The sequence below is a fragment of the Salvelinus alpinus genome, chromosome 1 (genome assembly GCF_045679555.1).
Source record: "Salvelinus alpinus chromosome 1, SLU_Salpinus.1, whole genome shotgun sequence".
Lineage (NCBI taxonomy): Eukaryota > Metazoa > Chordata > Actinopteri > Salmoniformes > Salmonidae > Salvelinus > Salvelinus alpinus.
The window spans coordinates 29,097,607-29,118,990 of NC_092086.1; the positions used below are offsets into that span (position 1 = coordinate 29,097,607).

Below are 21,384 nucleotides of genomic sequence, written 5' to 3' on the forward strand. Positions count from 1 at the left end.
TGCATTTTATCGATGGCAATTTGAATGCACAGAAATACTGTGATGTGATCCTGAGGACCATATCTGTAACCAACAGATTTCTATCTGTATTCTCAGTCATTTGAAATCCATAGATTAGGGCCAAATTAATTTATTTCAATTGACTGACTTCCTCATATGAACTGTAACTCACTTAAGTGTTTGAAATTGTTGCATGTTGCATTTATATTTTTTTCAGTATGTATATATATATATATATATGTACAGTATATAAGGGTGTGTATAGACAGTATGGCCAGTATATGAATAGAAAAGGTGTATACAGCAGTAGTTATATAGAATGAATGTAACGGCTTCCGTCGGTAGAAGGAGAGGAGGACCAAAGCGCAGCGTGGTATGTATCCATATTTATTAGAATACTTTTTCTATAATGAACAAAACAATAAACAGACGAAAACCCAACGAAGCTACAGTCCTGAACTAGAGAACACAAAAACAGATGAATGCAAGAACAGGAACAATCACCCACAAACCAACAGTGAAAACAGGCTACCTTAATATGGTTCCCAATCAGAGACAATGACAAACACCTGCCTCTGATTGAGAACTATATTAGGCCAAACAACAAACCCAACATAGAAACACAAAACATAGAATGCCCACCCAACTCACGTCCTGACCAACACTAAAACAAGAAAACACAAAAGAACTATGGTCAGAACGTGACAATGAACCTTGACTAGAATAGAGTACATACACATAAAGGGCAAAACAGTATATAAACATTATTAAAGTGACCAGTGTTCAATGACTCTATGAGTATAGGGCAGCTCTAAGGTGCAGGGTAGAGTAGCAGGTGGTTGCCAGAACGATACCAGAAACGCGATAGCAGATTTAACTTCTTTAGGAAAATAGCCCCAATATTTTACCTACAGCAGGTTTTTAAAGGACCGAAGAGATTGGTCTGCTTCGTGTTTTCATTTTTGGCATGGAAAAAATATTGCGATACTGGTATTGTCCCGGCAGTAACAATGACTAAGGTTCAGGGTAAAGTACTTGGTGGAGGCCGGCTAGTGGTAACTGTTTAACAGTCTGATGGCCTGGAGATAGAAGCTGTTCATCTCTTGCTGTTTATCTCATATTTCATGTGCTCATATCTGTGGATAGTGATTGACGCCAGACTGGAGGTACAAGGACAGAGATTGTTCTAGGACCCTGTGTGATTCTGTAGCAGCTGATGTTGTGACTTCCTACAATCCTGTTAGCAGGTATTTACAGAACATTGGTGCTGTGAGATTACAATATAAGGGCCTGATTAGAGAAGGTGAGTGAGATATTTTCTCTCCCTGTTGCAACTTGTATTAAACCAGATTGATTTTGATTGACTCTTTAATTCATCAGAAAATCCCTAGTAAACTGTTGTTGCCATGCAGATTATATCTCAATACTTGACACTTTCGTGGCGCAATGAAAAACCCCAAACTATCACTTACTTCCTTTGAAATTTGATTTCCTCTCATCACATAATCCCACCACTTGTCTTTGTTAGATCAATAGCATGTACAGTTGAAGTCGGGAGTTTACATACAGTTAGGTTGGAGTTATTAAAACTCGTTTCTCAACCACTACACACATTTCTTGCTAACAAACTATAGTTTTGGCAAGTCGGTAAGAACATCTACTTCCTTCATGACACAAGTCATTTTTCCAACAATTGTTTACAGACAGATTATTTCACTTATAATTCACTGTATAACAATTCCAGTGGGTCAAAAGGTAACTACATACACTAAGTTGACTGTCTCTTTAAACAGCTTGGAAAATTCCAGAAAATGATGTCATGGCTTTAGAAGCTTCTTATAGGCTAATTGACATAATTTGAGTCAATTGGAGGTGTACCTGTGGATGTATTTCAAGGCCTACCTTCAAACTCAGTGCCTCTTTGCTTGACATGGGAAAATCAAAAGAAATCAGCCAAGACCTCAGAAAAACAATTATAGACCTCCACAAGTCTGGTTCATTCTTGGGAGCAATTTCCAAACGCCTGAAGGTACTACGTTCATCTGTACAAACAATACTACGCAAGTATAAGCACCATGGGACAACACAGCCGTCATACCACTCAGGAAGGAGACGTGTTCTGTCTCCTAGAGATGAACGTACTTTGGTGCGAAAAATGCAAATCAATCACAGAACAACAGCAAAGGACCTTGTGAAGATGCTGGAGGAAACAGGTACAAAAGTATCTATATCCACAGTAAAACGAGTCCTATATCGACATAACCTGAAAGGCCGCTCAGCAAGGAAGAAGCCACTGCTCCAAAACCGCCATAAAAAAAGCCAGACCACAGTTTGCAACTGCACATGGGGACAAAGATTGTACTTTTTGGAGAAATGTCCTCTGGTCTGATGAAACAAAAATAGAACTGTTTGGCCATAATGACCATCATTATGTTTGGAGGAAAAAGTGGGAGGCTTGCAAGCCAAAGAACACCATCCCAACCGTGAAGCACGATGGTAGCAGCATCATGTTGTGAGGGTTCTTGGTTGCAGGAAGGACTGGTGCACTTCACAAAATAGATGGCATCATGAGGGATGAAATTATGTGGATATATTGAAGCAACATCTCAAGACATCAGTCAGGAAGTTAAAGCTTGGTCGCAAATGGGTCTTCCAAATGGACAATGACCCCAAGCATACTTCCAAAGTTGTGGCAAAATGGCTTAAGGACAACAAAGTCAAGGTATTGGAGCGGCCATCACAAAGCCCTGACCTCAATCCTATAGAACATTTGTGGGCAGAACTGAAAAAGCATGTGCGAGCGAGGAGGCCTAAAAACCTGACTCAGTTACACCAGCTCTGTCAGGAGGAATGGGCCAAAATTCACCCAACTTATTGTGGGAAGCTTGTGGAAGGCTACCCGAAACGTTTGACCCAAGTTAAACAATTTAAAGGCATGGCTACCAAACACTAATTGAGTGTATGTAAACTTCTGACCCACTGGGAATGTGATGAAAGAAATAAAAGCTGAAATAAATAATTGTCTCTACTATTATTCTGACATTTCACATTCTTAAAATAAAGTGGTGATCCTAACTGACCTAAAACAGGGAATTTTTACTAGGATTAAATGTCAGGAATTGTGAAAAACTGAGATTAAATGTATTTGTCTAAGGTGTATGTAAACTTCCGACTTCAACTGTATGTAGCCTGGTCCCTTATCTGTTTATGCTGTCTAGCCAACGCATATGATAATTGTTTACAACACAGCATAAACAGATCTGGGATCAGGCTATTTATAGCCTAAAACTGGAAAACTGGAAAATCACACTGTAATGAACAAGAAATGTCACAATCCAGTGACCCAGGCTGAGAGCCCTGCCTTCCCTGACTGCGCCCAGATCAGTATATTACATAAGAGACCCACTCATACTCCTGCCACTCATAGCCTCATCCACAGATCCCAGATCAGCTGTAATCATATTGAGACGTGGAGACCCACAATGCCACAGAGCACCACCGAAAAAATCATAGAGAGAGAAAGAGACAATGGGAGGGAGGGAAAGAAGGAAGGGCCGGATTAGGATCAAACGTACCGCGGCAAATCTAATAAACAAGTCCAACAAGAGAGCATTCTGGGAAGGCAGTGCGTGGAGCTTGTAGCTGCCACTGGAGCTGACCTAGTAAAACATTTAGAAGAGCTATCTGAGGAGGCTAGTGTGTGTGTGTGTGTGTGTGTGTGTGTGTGTGTGTGTGTGTGTGTGTGTGTGTGTGTGTGTGTGTGTGTGTGTGTGTGTGTGTGTGTGTGTGTGTGTGTGTGTGTGTGTGTGTGTGTGTAGGGGGGTGTGTATGAGGGGTAATGTCTGTCTCCGCTTCAGTTCGTGAATCTAAAATAAGACGTGTCTGTCTGTATGTCAGAGAAGTTTTGTCAGATTGGGGGTGACACACGGGCATAGCGGCAGGCACATGTTCCAAGCCAGACAGATGAGGTCAGCGAGGAAAGGAGTGTTTGAGGATAGACCACTACCTCCTCGCTCAGAGACATGGAGGGGGGGCACATAAGAGAGAGAGAAAGAAGAGGGAAAGAGGGAGATATAAAGAAAGGGGAGATAGGTGAGACAGACGGGGAGAGAGGAGAGAGAGGAGAGAGAGGTGACAGGAGAGACAGGAGAGAGAGGAGAGAGAGGAGACAGGTGAGAGAGGAGAGTGAGGAGAGAGAGGAGACAGGAGAGAGAGAGAGAGTGAGGAGAGAGAGGAGACAGGAGAGAGAGATGACAGGAGAGAGAGGAGAGCGAGGAGACAGGAGAGAGAGGAGAGTGAGGAGAGAGAGGAGACAGGAGAGAGAGAGTGAGGAGAGAGAGGAGACAGGAGAGAGAGGAGAGTGAGGAGAGAGAGAGAGTGAGGAGAGAGAGGAGACAGGAGAGAGAGGAGAGTGAGGAGAGAGAGGAGACAGGAGAGAGAGGAGAGTGAGGAGAGAGAGGAGACAGGAGAGAGAGTGAGAGTGAGGAGAGAGAGGAGACAGGAGAGAGGAGAGCGAGGAGAGAGAGGAGACAGGAGAGAGAGGAGAGTGAGGAGAGTGAGGAGAGTGAGGAGAGTGAGGAGAGAGAGGAGACAGGAGAGAGAGGAGAGTGAGGAGAGTGAGGAGAGAGAGGAGACAGGAGAGAGAGAGTGAGGAGAGAGAGGAGACAGGAGAGAGAGGAGAGAGAGAGTGAGGAGAGTGAGGAGAGTGAGGAGAGTGAGGAGAGAGAGGAGACAGGAGAGAGAGGAGAGTGAGGAGAGTGAGGAGAGAGAGGAGACAGGAGAGAGAGAGTGAGGAGAGAGAGGAGACAGGAGAGAGAGGAGAGTGAGGAGAGAGAGAGAGTGAGGAGAGAGAGGAGACAGGAGAGAGAGGAGAGTGAGGAGAGAGAGGAGACAGGAGAGTGAGGAGAGTGAGGAGAGAGAGGAGACAGGAGAGAGAGGAGAGTGAGGAGAGAGGAGACAGAAGAGAGAGGAGAGTGAGGAGAGTGAGGAGAGAGAGGAGACAGGAGAGAGAGGAGACAGGAGAGAGATTAGAGAAAATAGATAGAGAAACAGATAGAAAATAACAGTGAGATGAATAACAACACAGACAGACATCGTATCTTCTCATGCGAACACTTGTGACAAATGAAATGGAAATGTGTCACAGTAACACAGATTTGTGTGAACACACGCAGCCTCACATAGACCAGCATCACAGAACAAACAGTGAGAAGTCTGACCACTACAACTCTTATAGAGCGACACATACGCATGAATCTAAAATACACTACCGACAATTCATTCAGATCATGGTTGTAAAAAGACCAAATCCTCAGGTGTTTAACAATATCAGTGAAAAAATCCACAGCATTTTTATTTGAGTGAGATATCAAATGGTGTGAAGCCGTTGTGTTGACAGCCGCGCTGAACAGTAACTTAAATACTGAATGAAATGGGGTTGATGATGACTGTCTCATTATGACACGTTCTAAATATCCTACTGCTGGCCATTACTGTTCTAATGGATGGGTAGCTATGCACTTCCACTCAGATCTCCCCCAGGTGAACCATTACTGTTCTAATGCATGGGTAGCTATGCACTTCCACTCAGATCTCCCCCAGGTGAACCATTACTGTTCTAATGCATGGGTAGCTATGCACATCCACTCAGATCTCCCCCAGGTGAACCATTACTGTTCTAATGGATGGGTAGCTATGCACTTCCACTCAGATCTCCCCCAGGTGAACCATTACTGTTCTAATGCATGGGTAGCTATGCACTTCCACTCAGATCTCCCCCAGGTGAACCATTACTGTTCTAATGCATGGGTAGCTATGCACTTCCACTCAGATCTCCTCCAGGTGAACCATTACTGTTCTAATGCATGGGTAGCTATGCACTTCCACTCAGATCTCCCCCAGGTGAACCATTACTGTTCTAATGCATGGGTAGCTATGCACTTCCACTCAGATCTCCCCCAGGTGAACCATTACTGTTCTAATGCATGGGTAGCTATGCACTTCCACTCAGATCTCCCCCAGGTGAACCATTACTGTTCTAATGCATGGGTAGCTATGCACTTCCACTCAGATCTCCCCCAGGTGAACCATTACTGTTCTAATGCATGGGTAGCTATGCACTTCCACTCAGATCTCCTCCAGGTGAACCATTACTGTTCTAATGCATGGGTAGCTATGCACTTCCACTCAGATCTCCCCCAGGTGAACCATTCCTGTTCTAATGCATGGGTAGCTATGCACTTCCACTCAGATCTCCTCCAGGTGAACCATTACTGTTCTAATGCATGGGTAGCTATGCACTTCCACTCAGATCTCCCCCAGGTGAACAATTCACCGTGATTGGTCTTGAGAAGCCAGCACACACACGGGGCGCAAACACACGCATGCACACATACACAAGCAGGCATGCACACACGCAACCCATGCAGGCATTTTCATAGAGGTGAGAGAGAGAGAAATGTATTGCATTCATGCTAAAACAGAAAGCTTAAGTCGGTTTGAGAATGTAAAATTGTTATCAGTCCGTGTTCTGACTTCCCAGACAGTAACACAGAGGCCAGCAGGGATGAGGAGAGAGGAAATATAAAATGAAAGAAGAGAGGGAGGTAGGAGGGCAGAGAAATCATTTCAGATGAGCAATCCTCGTCTCCATTAGATCAGCAGCTTCAGAGTCAAATTAAAGAAGGCTTTAGCGAGACTGGACACTGTAGCTGCTTACCAATTGGCACCCTACTCCCTATATAGTGCACTACTTTTGACCAGGGCCCATATGGTTCTGATCAAAAGTAGTGCACTATGTAGGGAATATGTTTCAATTTGGGACTTAACCTGCTCGCTGCGAGCAGAATAACTGGGCCTGGCCCACTTCAGGCTGAGTTGTGGAACAGATGTCTTCCAAGCGTTACACAGGGCCGGTGCCATGGAGATTGTGTGTGTGTGTGTTTGTGTGTATTTGCATGTGCGACCGTGTTTGTGTACATGTGTGTGTGTGTGTGTGTGTGTGTGTTGGAAGGAATTTCACTGCCCTCTGCATCATCTGCAGCTTACCACGTCAAACTCACTCATCGCATTGGATGAGTGATCTCCAACACATTGTCCAGGAAACCAGGAACAGAATAACAACTTTCCCAGCCAACGTGTTAAAAACAGAAACAGTCAACTCACATTAATTCTACCTCTTGGCTTCATCGTGGCAATAAATCTCTCTCTCTTTTGGTATTTTTCTCTGTTCTCACTCTCTGTTCCCTCTCTCTCTCTCTATCGCTCTCCCTCTCTATCTCTTTCGGTCTCTCTTCGTCTCTCTTTCTCCCTCTCTCCCCTCTCTCTCACTGTCTCCCTCCATTTCTCTCTCTCTATGTCTCCCTCCCGTTCTATCCTACCCCCCTATCTCCCCCCTATCTCTCTGAGTAGTAAACAGAGGTGACACCTGTCACCAGTTGACATATGAGACAGTGAGAGCCTGTTATTGCTCATGACAGACTACATTATGAATCAACCGAGCTCTTCATTATCTCAAGAATTGTGTGATTTCTGGAATTTCCAACTCACATGTCTGACAGTTTTCCTTTGTGCTTCCAGGCTTATTAATCTATGTTTGTCTATTTTATTCATAATTACATATTTATGTGGATCTAATCTATTCTCCGAGCCATGATCAGAAGCGCCAGGGCTAACAAATTGATGCCTGATGCACATGGACACAGCATCATGATCAGCTCGCTTCCCTGGAGGAGAACAGGCACACTTGTCGGTGCGAGGGGACGGATCCTGATGTACATATTGAGTAAAAGTGACAAGCGAGGCCCAACTGTAACTAGCGTTGCACGATCAGACGCTGAGGCTCAGGAACCTCTCAGTGCCAAGGGTTAGCTAACGCTAACCTAGTAGCTGTAACTAACTCAGGATCAGGTTAATGCAAACCACTAACTGGTACTTAGGTACAGAGCTGCCAAGGGTTTACTAACGCTAACTGCTAACCGCTAACTGCTAACTGCTAATCAGGTGCAGAAAGTTGATCAATCTGAGCGTAAAACAAACTAATGTGTCATTTCATCCCACATAAGACACATCTGTACAATCATAACCAGAAGTCAGATTGACCTACCCAATGTGCTGATTTCTTAGGATTTATAGATTGAGGGTTATTTCCTATAGTGTGAAACACTGCATCTGGTGCAGCTCCTCTAAAGTTCTGTTCAACATGTGTGTGTGTGTGTGTGTGTGTGTGTGTGTGTGTGTGTGTGTGTGTGTGTGTGTGTGTGTGTGTGTGTGTGTGTGTGTGTGTGTGTGTGTGTGTGTGTGTGTGTGTGCGTGCGTGCGTGCGTGCATACTGTACCTCCACACGTGTATGTGTATGATTGTGCTGTATGAGCTGCAGCTGTGCAGACAGCTGTCCGTGGTAACTGGCTCCATCCGCTCTGACACGTCCGTGCAACCACACACATACACATGCATGCGCGCACACACACACACACCCACACACACACACACACCCACACACACACACCTCAATGCTCCTCCATTTCATGTGAACTAATGGAATTTTTATAGTCCTCCATTGGCCCTGTTAAATGAACCATGTCATCTCATTTGACTTCCAGAGAAAAGGAAGAGAAAACATAACGGACTGCATTTCAACATTCAGTCCTCCCTCCTTCTTTTTGTCCTTCTTACATGGATCGCAAAATGTCGGGCGTGAGACAGAGAGGACAGCTCTGTGTTAAGCTGGGGGTTTGAATACAGAAGAGGGAATTGTAGATTGTGTATGCCCATGGCTTTTATCCATGAAAGAGAGAAATTTCCCCTCCACTTTTCCCACAGCGGATTGGGAGCAGTCGTGCACGTTTTAACTTTTGGATTTAGCCATTTGGATCAAGCTCAATCTGTGGAGTTGGATTTACGATCCACTATTCAGAGGATGGGAGCACTGATCCCTGGCCTCTCTGAGTTTCACTTTCAATCAATCCCCATTTCTCATCAACAACCCTGACAGAAAACCCCTAGAATTCACCACAAAAGGTCTCAGTACGTAACAAGACAGTAATTTACTCCTTGCTGTGAGAGAGAGTGAAAGAGTGCCTGCATGTATGTATGTGTGTGTGAAATGTGCAATATGTATGATGCAACACGACCAGAATCCACTCAGAGATAGTGTACAAATATTCCAGCCACACGAAACTACCAAGACAACGTAAACGATATTCTGTAGTAAAATGTGCAGAGATCAATACGAAGAGTTATCAACTTGATATAATCAATCTCATGTTATCAGGCCATAGGAATACAACCAGATGAATCTGTCTCTCTGTGGGCAGAGACTTTACGGGTGATGGATAGAGTATCAAATTGGATTCTCTCTCTCTCTCTCTCTCTCTCTCTCTCTCTCTTTCCTCCATCCCACTCCCTCTTCTCTATGGTGAGTTGCAATGGGCAGTCAGAGATTGACAAAACCCAGACAGAGAGAGCAAGAGAGAGAGAGAGGGGGTCCTATATGTATGAGTTTATGGTTGGAAAATAACTATTAACAGCCTGAACTGATGAAAACACAGCAGCCTTTTAGTGCAGGCAGTAAAGAGGCCACTGCCAAACACACATTGGGGTCCTCGCAGGGCTGAGAGATGAAGCCTTGTTATTTCTCATTGAGTTCATGTGGACTAGATATACTGTAAGCGAGTTCCTACCTCACCTCCCTCAGGCGCATACATCCATGGGTGCAGCGCGAAGGGACAAACACACATGGGTCCTATATATATACACGGGACACGTGTGTGTAAAGCACCCCTGTGCACCGAGATTCTAGCCCGAAAGCCAAACAAACACTTCTCTGCCTTTCCGTAACCAATAAGTTAAAGCGTTTCCCGAGTTGTTTATTCAGCACTCGGTGCGTCAACCATTTTGACCTAGCACCGAGCGGATATCTATTTGTGGAAAATCATAGAAGAGAAGGAAACGCAGGGCTTGTTGTTTCCTCTATGAGGATGAGCTGCATTCTGTCATCGCATTTCTCTGCGCCAATGTTGTTCCCTTTCCTCCCTTTTGACAAATCCAATTAACTTGACATTACAGCGCCTGTATACCATGCCCAAATCTGCCATGCCAGCTTCGGTTGGCGCAGGGTGGGTGCCACTGCCCACTGCCCAGGATGGATGCCAGGCTCGGGGCAGGGCAGGGCAGGGAGGCAGCGTGGCAGATGGGCACCCTTGTGGATGGGCCCTGGCATAGTGCATCTGTTCTGCAGCGATAGATAGAGCGCTCGGACCTCCTCCACGGCTGGCACTGCCAGCTCACAGACGTGGGCAGTGCCAACTACTGCATCGCTCCTCTCTGCTTTCTGTCTATGCCACAATCACTGTTCTGTCTCTTCGTCTTCTCTGACCTCCCTTACATACTCTCACTCCATACCCCTTCAATCAAACCTTCTGCCCTTCCATGCTCTCAACCACTTCCCCTCTTCTTGCCAACTTACAGACCCAGGGCAGAGCCAGATGTCTGATCAGGCTTCAGCTCTGTTCCTGTCTCCTCTGGTCTACCTCCTTTTCCTATATGGTGTCTCTCCATCTATCTGTCTCTGACCCCTTCTGCCCTGCCAGGCCTTACCCACCTCCCTCCTGCTGCTTCCTTCCCTCAGACATATCTCTCTCTCTTTCTCTCTCTCCTTCCCTGCTCTGATCTCCTCCCCTGTATTATGTGAGCCAGGACTCTTCACAGTGAGTCTGTGGGATAATGAAGCCCTTGACTGAACCACCCTGCAGGCCTACTTGTTGGCTCTCTACCAAGGGTGTGAGCATGAACTCCCCTTAGCCCCCTTGCTTATCTCTCCCACCGTCACGCCTCTGGAAGACTCATTGAAAATCTTTTCTCGAGGCATCGGAAATCTGAACACAACAGCATTCCTCCAAATGTGTCCTAGACCATCCTAGGACTCACTGCTGAGATCGATTCAGTTGAAATCTCAATAGGTTTTATGAACTCCATTCCATGTGCACTGAGCGGCGAGTTGAATTAGATGTTGAGGTTCTCAACCCTTCGCCGCAAAATCTAAATCCATACACACACATATTTTAGCTCTCCTAACTTTTTTATGAGGCCCTACAAACGGAGCAGTGGGCGGTTTGGCGAAGTGTCAGAGTTCTGGCGTGTCCGACCTCGCTCCTACCTCACACTGGTAGACACATTTAAATCAAGCTCAAAGGAAGTCAACATCGAAGCTGCTTTGATGCCTGGTGAACATCCAGATGCACAACTGGACATGTGGGGGAGGACCAACACACAGCTCAGTAGCTAGCACTCTGAAGATACACCACCCCGGGGTCCAGCTAAGACTCAAGGACACATCAATGTCATTGGAACCTATGAACAGGACCAGGAGAATTTCCTGCGTCCGGTCATATGAACAGGGAAACTCCGGCCCCTAGTATGTAGTTATAGCATATACAGTGGGGCAAAAAAGTATTTAGTCAGCCACCAATTGTGCAAGTTCTCCCACTTAAAAAGATGAGAGAGGCCTGTAATTTTCATCATAGGTACACTTCAACTATGACAGACAAAATGAGAATTTTTTTCTCCAGAAAATCACATTGTAGGATTTTTAATGAATTTATTTGCAAATTATGGTGGAAAATAAGTATTTGGTCAATAACAAAAGTTTATCTCAATACTTTGTTATATACCCTTTGTTGGCAATGACAGAGGTCAAACGTTTTCTGTAAGTCTTCACAAGGTTTTCACACACTGTTGCTGGTATTTTGGCCCATTCCTCCATGCAGATCTCCTCTAGAGCAGTGATGTTTTGGGGCTGTTGCCGGGCAACACGGACTTTCAACTCCCTCCAAAGATTTTCTATGGGGTTGAGATCTGGAGACTGGCTAGGCCACTCCAGGACCTTGAAATGCTTCTTACGAAGCCACTCCTTCGTTGCCCGGGCGGTGTGTTTGGGATCATTGTCATGCTGAAAGACCCAGCCACGTTTCATCTTCAATGCCCTTGCTGATGGAAGGAGGTTTTCACTCAAAATCTCACGATACATGGCCCCATTCATTCTTTCCTTTACACGGATCAGTCGTCCTGGTCCCTTTGCAGAAAAACAGCCCCAAAGCATGATGTTTCCACCCCCATGCTTCACAGTAGGTATGGTGTTCTTTGGATGCAACTCAGCATTCTTTGTCCTCCAAACACGACGAGTTGAGTTTTTACCAAAAAGTTATATTTTGGTTTCATCTGACCATATGACATTCTCCCAATCTTCTTCTGGATCATCCAAATGCTCTCTAGCAAACTTCAGACGGGCCTGGACATGTACTAAGCAGGGGGACACGTCTAGCACTGCAGGATTTGAGTCCCTGGCGGCATAGTGTGTTACTGATGGTAGGCTATGTTACTTTGGTCCCAGCTCTCTGCAGGTCATTCACTAGGTCCCCCCGTGTGGTTCTGGGATTTTTGCTCACCGTTCTTGTGATCATTTTGACCCCACGGGGTGAGATCTTGCGTGGAGCCCCAGATCGAGGGAGATTATCAGTGGTCTTGTATGTCTTCCATTTCCTAATAATTGCTCCCACAGTTGATTTCTTCAAACCAAGCTGCTTACCTATTGCAGATTCAGTCTTCCCAGCCTGGTGCAGGTCTACAATTTTGTTTCTGGTGTACTTTGACAGCTCTTTGGTCTTGGCCATAGTGGAGTTTGGAGTGTGACTGTTTGAGGTTGTGGACAGGTGTCTTTTATACTGATAACAAGTTCAAACAGGTGCCATTAATACAGGTAACGAGTGGAGGACAGAGGAGCCTCTTAAAGAAGAAGTTACAGGTCTGTGAGAGCCAGAAATCTTGCTTGTTTGTAGGTGACCAAATACTTATTTTCCACCATCATTTGCAAATAAATTAATAAAAAATCCTACAATGTGATTTTCTGGATTTTTTTTTCTCATTTTGTCTGTCATAGTTGAAGTGTACCTATGATGAAAATTACAGGCCTCTCTCATCTTTTTAAGTGGGAGAACTTGCACAATTGGTGGCTGACTAAATACTTTTTTGCCCCACTGTAGCTAGTTAGTTGGAATTTTAATTCAAATGATCAGCCATTCAAAATGCTGCAGTGGCATGATCATGTTGCTGCCATGGCAAGCCTGCTCTAATTAAAGGAACACATCTGTAGCATACAGTCGGGTTATAAAAGATAATTATAGCATATAACTAGAGCTCAGAGCTTTTCCTGAGAGCTCATACAGCAAAAACTGGCCCTGCCTATAAGATCAGTGATCCCCCCCCCCCAACAAAACACACACCAGACATTTTACATTATATCTAGCATAGACATAGCCAAAATAAAGGAAGCACTTGAGTATTGAAGGATATGAAGTATATTGAAAGCAGGTGGTTCCACACAGGTGTGGTTCCTAAGTTAACTAAACAATTAACATTCCATCATGCTTAGGGTCATATATAAAATGCCCATTATTCTGGCTACCCTGCCTAGAAGAAGAGATCTCTGTGACTTTGAAAGAGGGGTCTCAAAGGAGCACAGGGGGTTTAAAGTGTGTGTGTGTGTGTGTGTGTGTGTGTGTGTGTGTGTGTGTGTGTGTGTGTGTGTGTGTGTGTGTGTGTGTGTGTGTGTGTGTGTGTGTGTGTGTGTGTGTGTGTGTGTGTGTGTGTGTGTGTGTGTGTCTCTCTCTCTCAGTTACCAGATCTCAACGCAAATGAACACTTATGGGAGATTCTGGAGCATGTTTTACCATCATCAACAAATGCAAGCATTGAAGCTGTTCTGGCGGCTCGTGGTGTCCCAACGCCCTATTAAGACACTTTATGTTGGTGTTTCCTTTACGTTGGGCAGTTACCTGTACATTCTACATTCATACTCCGTCTTTCAGTATCATCAGTAACCATCTGTCCTATGAGGAACTTTAAACTGCACATGTTGCACCACAGACACCCATCATTCCACTCAAGTTCATCCCTCAGACTAATAAGAAGTCTAGTGCAATGTCAGACGTGTCATTAGGAGATTTCAAGTTAATAACATATCATTAAATGCAAGACAACTGAAAACTATGTCTCATCTCATAGCTAGACTAAAGACTACGTATCTGATGAAAAACAAGATGTTACTATGGTGTGACACTCAAGTGTGTTTTTCTACATGAGCTATCATCATTCAGTATACTGTATTTCAACACCCCACTGACTATCATCATTCAATATACTGTATTTCAAACACCCCACTGACTATCATCATTCAATATACTGTATTTCAAACACCCCACTGACTATCATCATTCAATATACTGTATTTCAAACACCCCACTGACTATCATCATTCAATATACTGTATTTCAAACACCCCACTGACTATCATCATTCAATATACTGTATTTCAAACACCCCACTGACTATCATCATTCAATATACTGTATTTCAAACACCCCACTGACTATCATCATTCAATATACTGTATTTCAAACACCCCACTGACTATCATCATTCAATATACTGTATTTCAACACCCCACTGACTATCATCATTCAATATACTGTATTTCAACACCCCACTGACTATCATCATTCAGTATACTGTATTTCAACACCCCACTGACTATCATCATTCAATATACTGTATTTCAAACACCCCACTGACTATCATCATTCAATATACTGTATTTCAAACACCCCACTGACTATCATCATTCAATATACTGTATTTCAACACCCCACTGACTATCATCATTCAATATACTGTATTTCAACACCACACTGACTATCATCATTCAATATACTGTATTTCAACACCCCACTGACTATCATCATTCAATATACTGTATTTCAAACACCCCACTGACTATCATCATTCAATATACTGTATTTCAAACACCCCACTGACTATCATCATTCAATATACTGTATTTCAAACACCCCACTGACTATCATCATTCAATATACTGTATTTCAAACACCCCACTGACTATCATCATTCAATATACTGTATTTCAACACCCCACTGACTATCATCATTCAATATACTGTATTTCAAACACCCCACTGACTATCATCATTCAATATACTGTATTTCAACACCCCACTGACTATCATCATTCAATATACTGTATTCCAACACCCCACTGACTTTCATCATTCAATATACTGTATTTCAACACCCCACTGACTATCATCATTCAATATACTGTATTTCAACACCCCACTGACTATCATCATTCAATATACTGTATTTCAAACACCCCACTGACTATCATCATTCAATATACTGTATTTCAAACACCCCACTGACTATCATCATTCAATATACTGTATTTCAAACACCCCACTGACTATCATCATTCAATATACTGTATTTCAAACACCCCACTGACTATCATCATTCAATATACTGTATTTCAAACACCCCAAGTGCAGCTGGCTTTCTACTATTTCACATAATTTTCTCACATGCAAGAAACACCCTGGATTGGTTGAGTTGGTGCATGATGCTAACCTGCCAATCTAATGACCATAGGTTGCCCAAAGCCAGCCAAGCAAGTCTAGCTCAAAGCTAGCCCATAATCAGCCTAATGCCAGCCCAAAGCTAACCTAAAGACAGCCTAAAGCTAACCCATAGTTAACCCTTAAGCTAACGCAAAGCTATCCCAAAGCTAACCAGCCCAAATGAGCTATATGCTCGGCTGGACTTGCTGAATGATACGAGGAGACAGCCAGGGCAGTAACTCTGCATGTTAACAGTGTGAACATTGACACGTGCTGAGGCACAACTGCCAGTCAACACACACACGCACGCACGCACGCACGCACGCACGCACGCACGCACGCACGCACGCACGCACGCACACACACACACACACACACACACACACACACACACACACACACACACACACACACACACACACACACACACACACACACACACACACACACACACACACACACACACACACACAGCATCAGCGAGACAGCCTCAGTCTGTCCTGCCTCCCCAGTTGTCTGTGAGGCTCAGGGACATCACAGAATCAGACATATTTCTGCAAACACTATTGGAACCTCTGACAGATGACTTCTAGACATTGTCTCGTCTAGAGGCATTCAGAAATAGGAACTAAACACAGAGGGAAAAGCCTGAGTTTTGAATCGGCTTAATTTTTATCTGGGTAAGTGGACTTGGAGTACGCTAGCTCACTTTGTTACAAAGTACCACATAATCTTAAACCATAGCCTTTGTTGTAGTCTTTATTTTTATTTATTCAACATCAAAGTAAGCATTGGAGTTTAGCTAACAGAATACAGAAGTGTGATAACTTATTAAACCTCTATGGGGCACCACAACATCGCACCTGCAATGAAGAAGAGGCAGCTCGCTTGCAATCTCTCTCTCTCTCTCTCGCTCGCTCTCTCTCTCTTTCTCCACACTGTGGTTCAATTCAGTCGGAAACGCCAGCATCCAATATGTCAAAGTGGGCTCTTGAGCAATTACTGTTTAATCACAGGCGAGTTAGCCAAGACACAACACACTGACACACACACACACACACACACACACACACACACACACACACACACACACACACACACACACACACACACACACACACACACACACACACACACACACACACACACACACACACACACACACACACACACTGTCTGTTTTAACGTTGGGGGAATTCACTGGGCATAATAACTCAGCTGGATGGTTTTTATGTGCCGTGCCTATGCTGGCAAAATGTCTCCCCCAAGAGCTTGGTGTGACGGCTCTGGGTTATCTTCTTAATTAACACGGAAGCCTGTTGATGTTCATTCATCAATTCATTGAAAACAGACTGATCATTCCCCACTAGAAAAGATCAGACAGAAAATAAATGATGGATCCTAACCAGTCATGAGCGCAGCAGTTGAAATGTCTAGCATTTATTCTGGTTGTTTTTCCCTGAAATAAAATGTTTGATTTTTAGGTAGCGCTTTGTTCATTCCTTTAGTTGATCAAGCACCTCAGGGAGTATGATGTAGGATTTTGGTGTTAAAAGAGTAAAGAAGAGTAAAAGAAGCAAAGTAAATGGTGGCCTTTCTTAGCATAAATAGGGTATAAATAGGACATAAATAGGACATAAATAGGGCATAAATAGTATTATACTGGACATAGATAGGGCATCATTACAACATACATAGGACATAAATAGGGCATAAATAGTATTATACTGGACATAGATAGGGCATCATTACAACATACATAGGACATAAATAGGGCATAAATAGGGCATAAATAGGACATAAATAGGGCATAAATAGTATTATACTGGACATAGATAGGGCATCATTACAACATACATAGGACATAAATAGTTAAACGTGATGTATTATGATATCATTAACGTTCATAAATGGATGATAGAACGGGGGCTTTGAAGGTCTTTTACTTTGTCAACATTTATTCAATCTGCCAAACACCACAGACATTACAGCCACTACAGACGCTACAGACGCTACATACACCACAGGCAACACAGACACCGCAGACGCCACAGACACCACAGCCACCACAGACACTACATACGCTACATACACCACAGACACCACACACACCACAGACACCACGGGCACTACACACACCACAGACACAACAGACACTACATACACCACAGCCAACAGAGACACTACAGACACCACATACCCTACAGACACTACACACACTACGGCCACTACTGACACTACAGACACTACAGACACTACAGACACTACAGACACTACAGCCAACAGAGACACTGCAGACACCACATACCCTACATACACTACAGCCACTGCATGCACTACGGACACTACGGACACTACAGACACTACGGACACTACATACCCTGCATACACTACACACACTAAGGCCACTACTGACACTACAGACACTACAGACACTACAGACAACAGAGACACTGCAGACACCACATACCCTACATACACTACAGCCACTACATGCACTACGGACACTACAGACACTACGGACACTACATACCCTGCATACACTGCATAAACTACGGACACTACGGACACTACAGACACTACGTACACTACGTACACTATGGACACTACAGACACTACATACACTACAGACACTACAGACACTACGGATACTACAGACACTACAGCCACTACGGATACTACAGACGCTACAGACACTACAGACACTACGGATACTACAGACGCTACAGACACTACAGACACTACGGATACTACAGACACTACAGACACTACGGATACTACAGACGCTACAGACACTACAGACACTACGGATACTACAGACACTACAGACACTAGGAATACTACAGACACTACAGACACTACTTGAAGAGATGTCAGGTAGGTCATCCTTGATCCTTCTTGTACATTTTATACAAATGATTGGTACTTACTTCATGGGCTTGAACAGCGCCTGTCCGTAGTTATGGAAGGTCATGATGAGCTTCAGTTGAGTTCCTCCTGACTTCATGACTGTTTAGGGAAGAGACAAAGAGGTCAAATGTGAATTTACTACCATCATGAGGTACAGAAACACAGAGACATACACACGACCATACATGCGCGCACACACACACGCAGGCACACACACACGCAGGCACACACACACCGACACACACCAATGACCACCCCTCCCCCCACCCCCACTAGGGATGTGAACATTTTTAACATTTTCCTAACTATTAAACAGCCGGTTTTACATTAAAACTCTAAGAAAAAGTATAAAATTCCACATGAATTCACAATGCAGAATATGTTCCTATCGCGCATGAGCGCTAGGGGGCAATGAAGTTCTATGTACCGGTTCTATGTACTGCAGTAGGCTGAATCTCAAATTTAACACTTGGATTAGGCCCTTTATCGAGTGGCCACTTGCTGTTGTGTTCGATAGTGATAATTAGAGTCCGAAGGTGTTTTGGCCAAAATGAGCAAGGAGACGATGCGTACTCGATGTCCCAACTGACACTTATCACTATTCCAAAAATATAAATCAATTTGCAAGCATTGTCTTCCTCGACCTGTCCAGTAGCAGTGTGTAGGTAAAATCACTGGGGAAGCCAAGCCCCCCCCACAAAGAGCTATATTTGTCACGACTTCAACCGAGGCAGGCTCTCCTTCCCGTTCGGGTGGCGCTCGGCGGTCGTCGTCACCGGCCTACTAGCTGCCACTGACTCTTTTTCCTCCCCCTCCTTATGTGTTTATTTGTATCACCTGTGTTCAGTTAATTGTTAATTAGTGTGGCTTTATTAGTCAGCCAGCCCGGACGCTTCTTTGTGCGGGATTGTTTCATTGTGGCTTTTGGATTTCGGGAGTGGATGTTATTATTGTGGACTGGGTTTGTTTATCGTGTCGTTGGACCGTTGTGTGTGACACCCAGTACGTCCGTGTTGGACATTGTGTTTGCAAGTTGAGTATTAAAAGACTCAACATATTGAAGCTCTGCTGTTCCTGCGTCTGACTTCGCACCTCCCGACACTCAGATCGTTACAGAATCCCGCACCGAAAATGGAGTCAGCAGGAGCAGCAGCCAACCCTCTCCCATCGATGGAGGAACGGGTTCTCCACCACACCACCGTCCTCCATCGGATCGGATCAGCCATGGACCAGATGATGGAGAGAATGGAGCGATGGGAGAGGAGTGGGCTCCTCTCTCCACCTTCGGCTCCCCTTCCTCAGGACTCTCCATCCCCCGGCTCCAGCGCGCTCCGTCTTACGCTCCCGAGGGATTATGATGGAGCGGCGGCAGGGTGCCAGGGGTTCTTACTCCAGCTGGAGCTATACCTGGCCACTGTTCGCCCCACTCCCTCGGGAGCGGAGAGGGTGAGTGTCCTCGTCTCCTGCCTAACGGGTCGTGCTCTGGAGTGGGCCAACGCAGTCTGGAATGGCCCGGACTCAGCGAAGGAGCACTACCCGGAGTTTACCCGTCGTTTTCGTGCCGTGTTTGACCACCCCCCAGAGGGCCGAGCGGCGGGTGAGAGACTATTTCATCTCAGGCAGGAGAGGAGGAGCGCACAGGATTTCGCGCTGGAGTTCCGGACCTTGGCCGCGGGATCAGGGTGGAACGACAGGGCCCTTATTGACCACTACCGGTGTAGTCTCCGGGAGGACGTCCGCAAGGAGCTAGCGTGTCGGGACATCGCTCTGTCTTTGGATGAGCTTATCGACATATCCATCCGACTGGACAATCTGCTGGCTGCCCGCGGGCGTTCGGAGAGGGTCCTGTGCGTTCCACCACCCAGCGCCCCGGCTCCCATCCCGATGGAGTTGGGAGGGGCCGCGCCTAGGGGTATCGGAGGAGGAGGCCTCCCCTGCACCAGCTGTGGTCGGAGAGGACACACGGCCGATCGGTGCTGGGGGGGTCTGTCTGGGAGTCGAGATGTCAGGCGGAACGCTTCTCGATCACCCCAGGTGAGTCAGCACCAAACTCACTCAGAACCCCCTGTCGGTCACATGTTTGTCTCAATTTTTTTCCTTGATTTTTTCCCCTCTTCCCAGCATAGGGCACTAGTCGATTCAGGTGCAGCTGGGAACTTTATGGATCGCGGACTCGCCCGAGAGTTGGGCGTTCCGCTCGTGCCGATAGATTCTCCCTTTCCCGTGCACTCCCTAGATAGCCGACCATTAGGGTCAGGGGTGGTCAGGGAGGCCACAGTTCCCCTGGACATGGTGACGCAGGGGAATCATAGGGAACGTATCAGTCTCTTTATTATTGATTCGCCTGCGTTTCCAGTGGTGCTGGGTATTCCCTGGTTGGCCCGGCACAATCCCAGTATTTCGTGGAGACAGGGGGTTCTCCAGGGGTGGTCAGAGGAGTGTTCTGGAAGGTGTCTGGGAGTTTCCATTGGTGCCACGTCGGTGGAGAGTCCAGACCAGGGTTCCACGGTGCGCATTCCCCCCGAGTATGCCGATTTGGCAATCGCTTTCTGTAAAAAGAAAGCGACGAAATTACCACCACATCGACCGGGTAGGGATTGTGCGATAGATCTCCAGGTTAACGCTGCGCTTCCCAAGAGTCACGTGTACCCTTTGTCCCAAGAGGAGACGTTGGCTATGGAGACATATGTCGCGGAGTCTCTGGGACAGGGGTACATTCGGCCCTCCATCTCACCCGTCTCCTCGAGTTTCTTTTTTGTGAAGAAGAAGGAGGGAGGTTTGCGTCCGTGTATTGATTATAGAGGTCTAAATGCCATCACAGTGGGGTTTAGTTACCCACTACCTCTCATCGCTTCGGCGGTGGAATCATTTCACGGAGCGCAGTTCTTTACAAAACTGGACCTCAGGAGCGCGTACAGTCTGGTGCGTATTCGGAAAGGAGACGAGTGGAAAACCGCATTTAGTACCACATCGGGCCACTATGAGTACTGCGTCATGCCGTATGGGT

At 45.4% G+C, this 21,384-nt stretch overlaps 1 protein-coding gene across 1 annotated transcript in view; it reads right to left on the reverse strand.

Annotated features, from left to right (window-relative positions):
* Nucleotides 1–21,384, reverse strand: part of fam20ca (FAM20C golgi associated secretory pathway kinase a) — an 80,139-nt gene that overhangs the window by 46,013 nt on the left and 12,742 nt on the right. Inside the window, exon 4 of the mRNA XM_071395633.1 lies at nucleotides 18,398–18,476. Coding sequence (XP_071251734.1) covers nucleotides 18,398–18,476 — 79 coding nt within the window. The remainder of the gene's footprint in view (nucleotides 1–18,397; nucleotides 18,477–21,384) is intronic.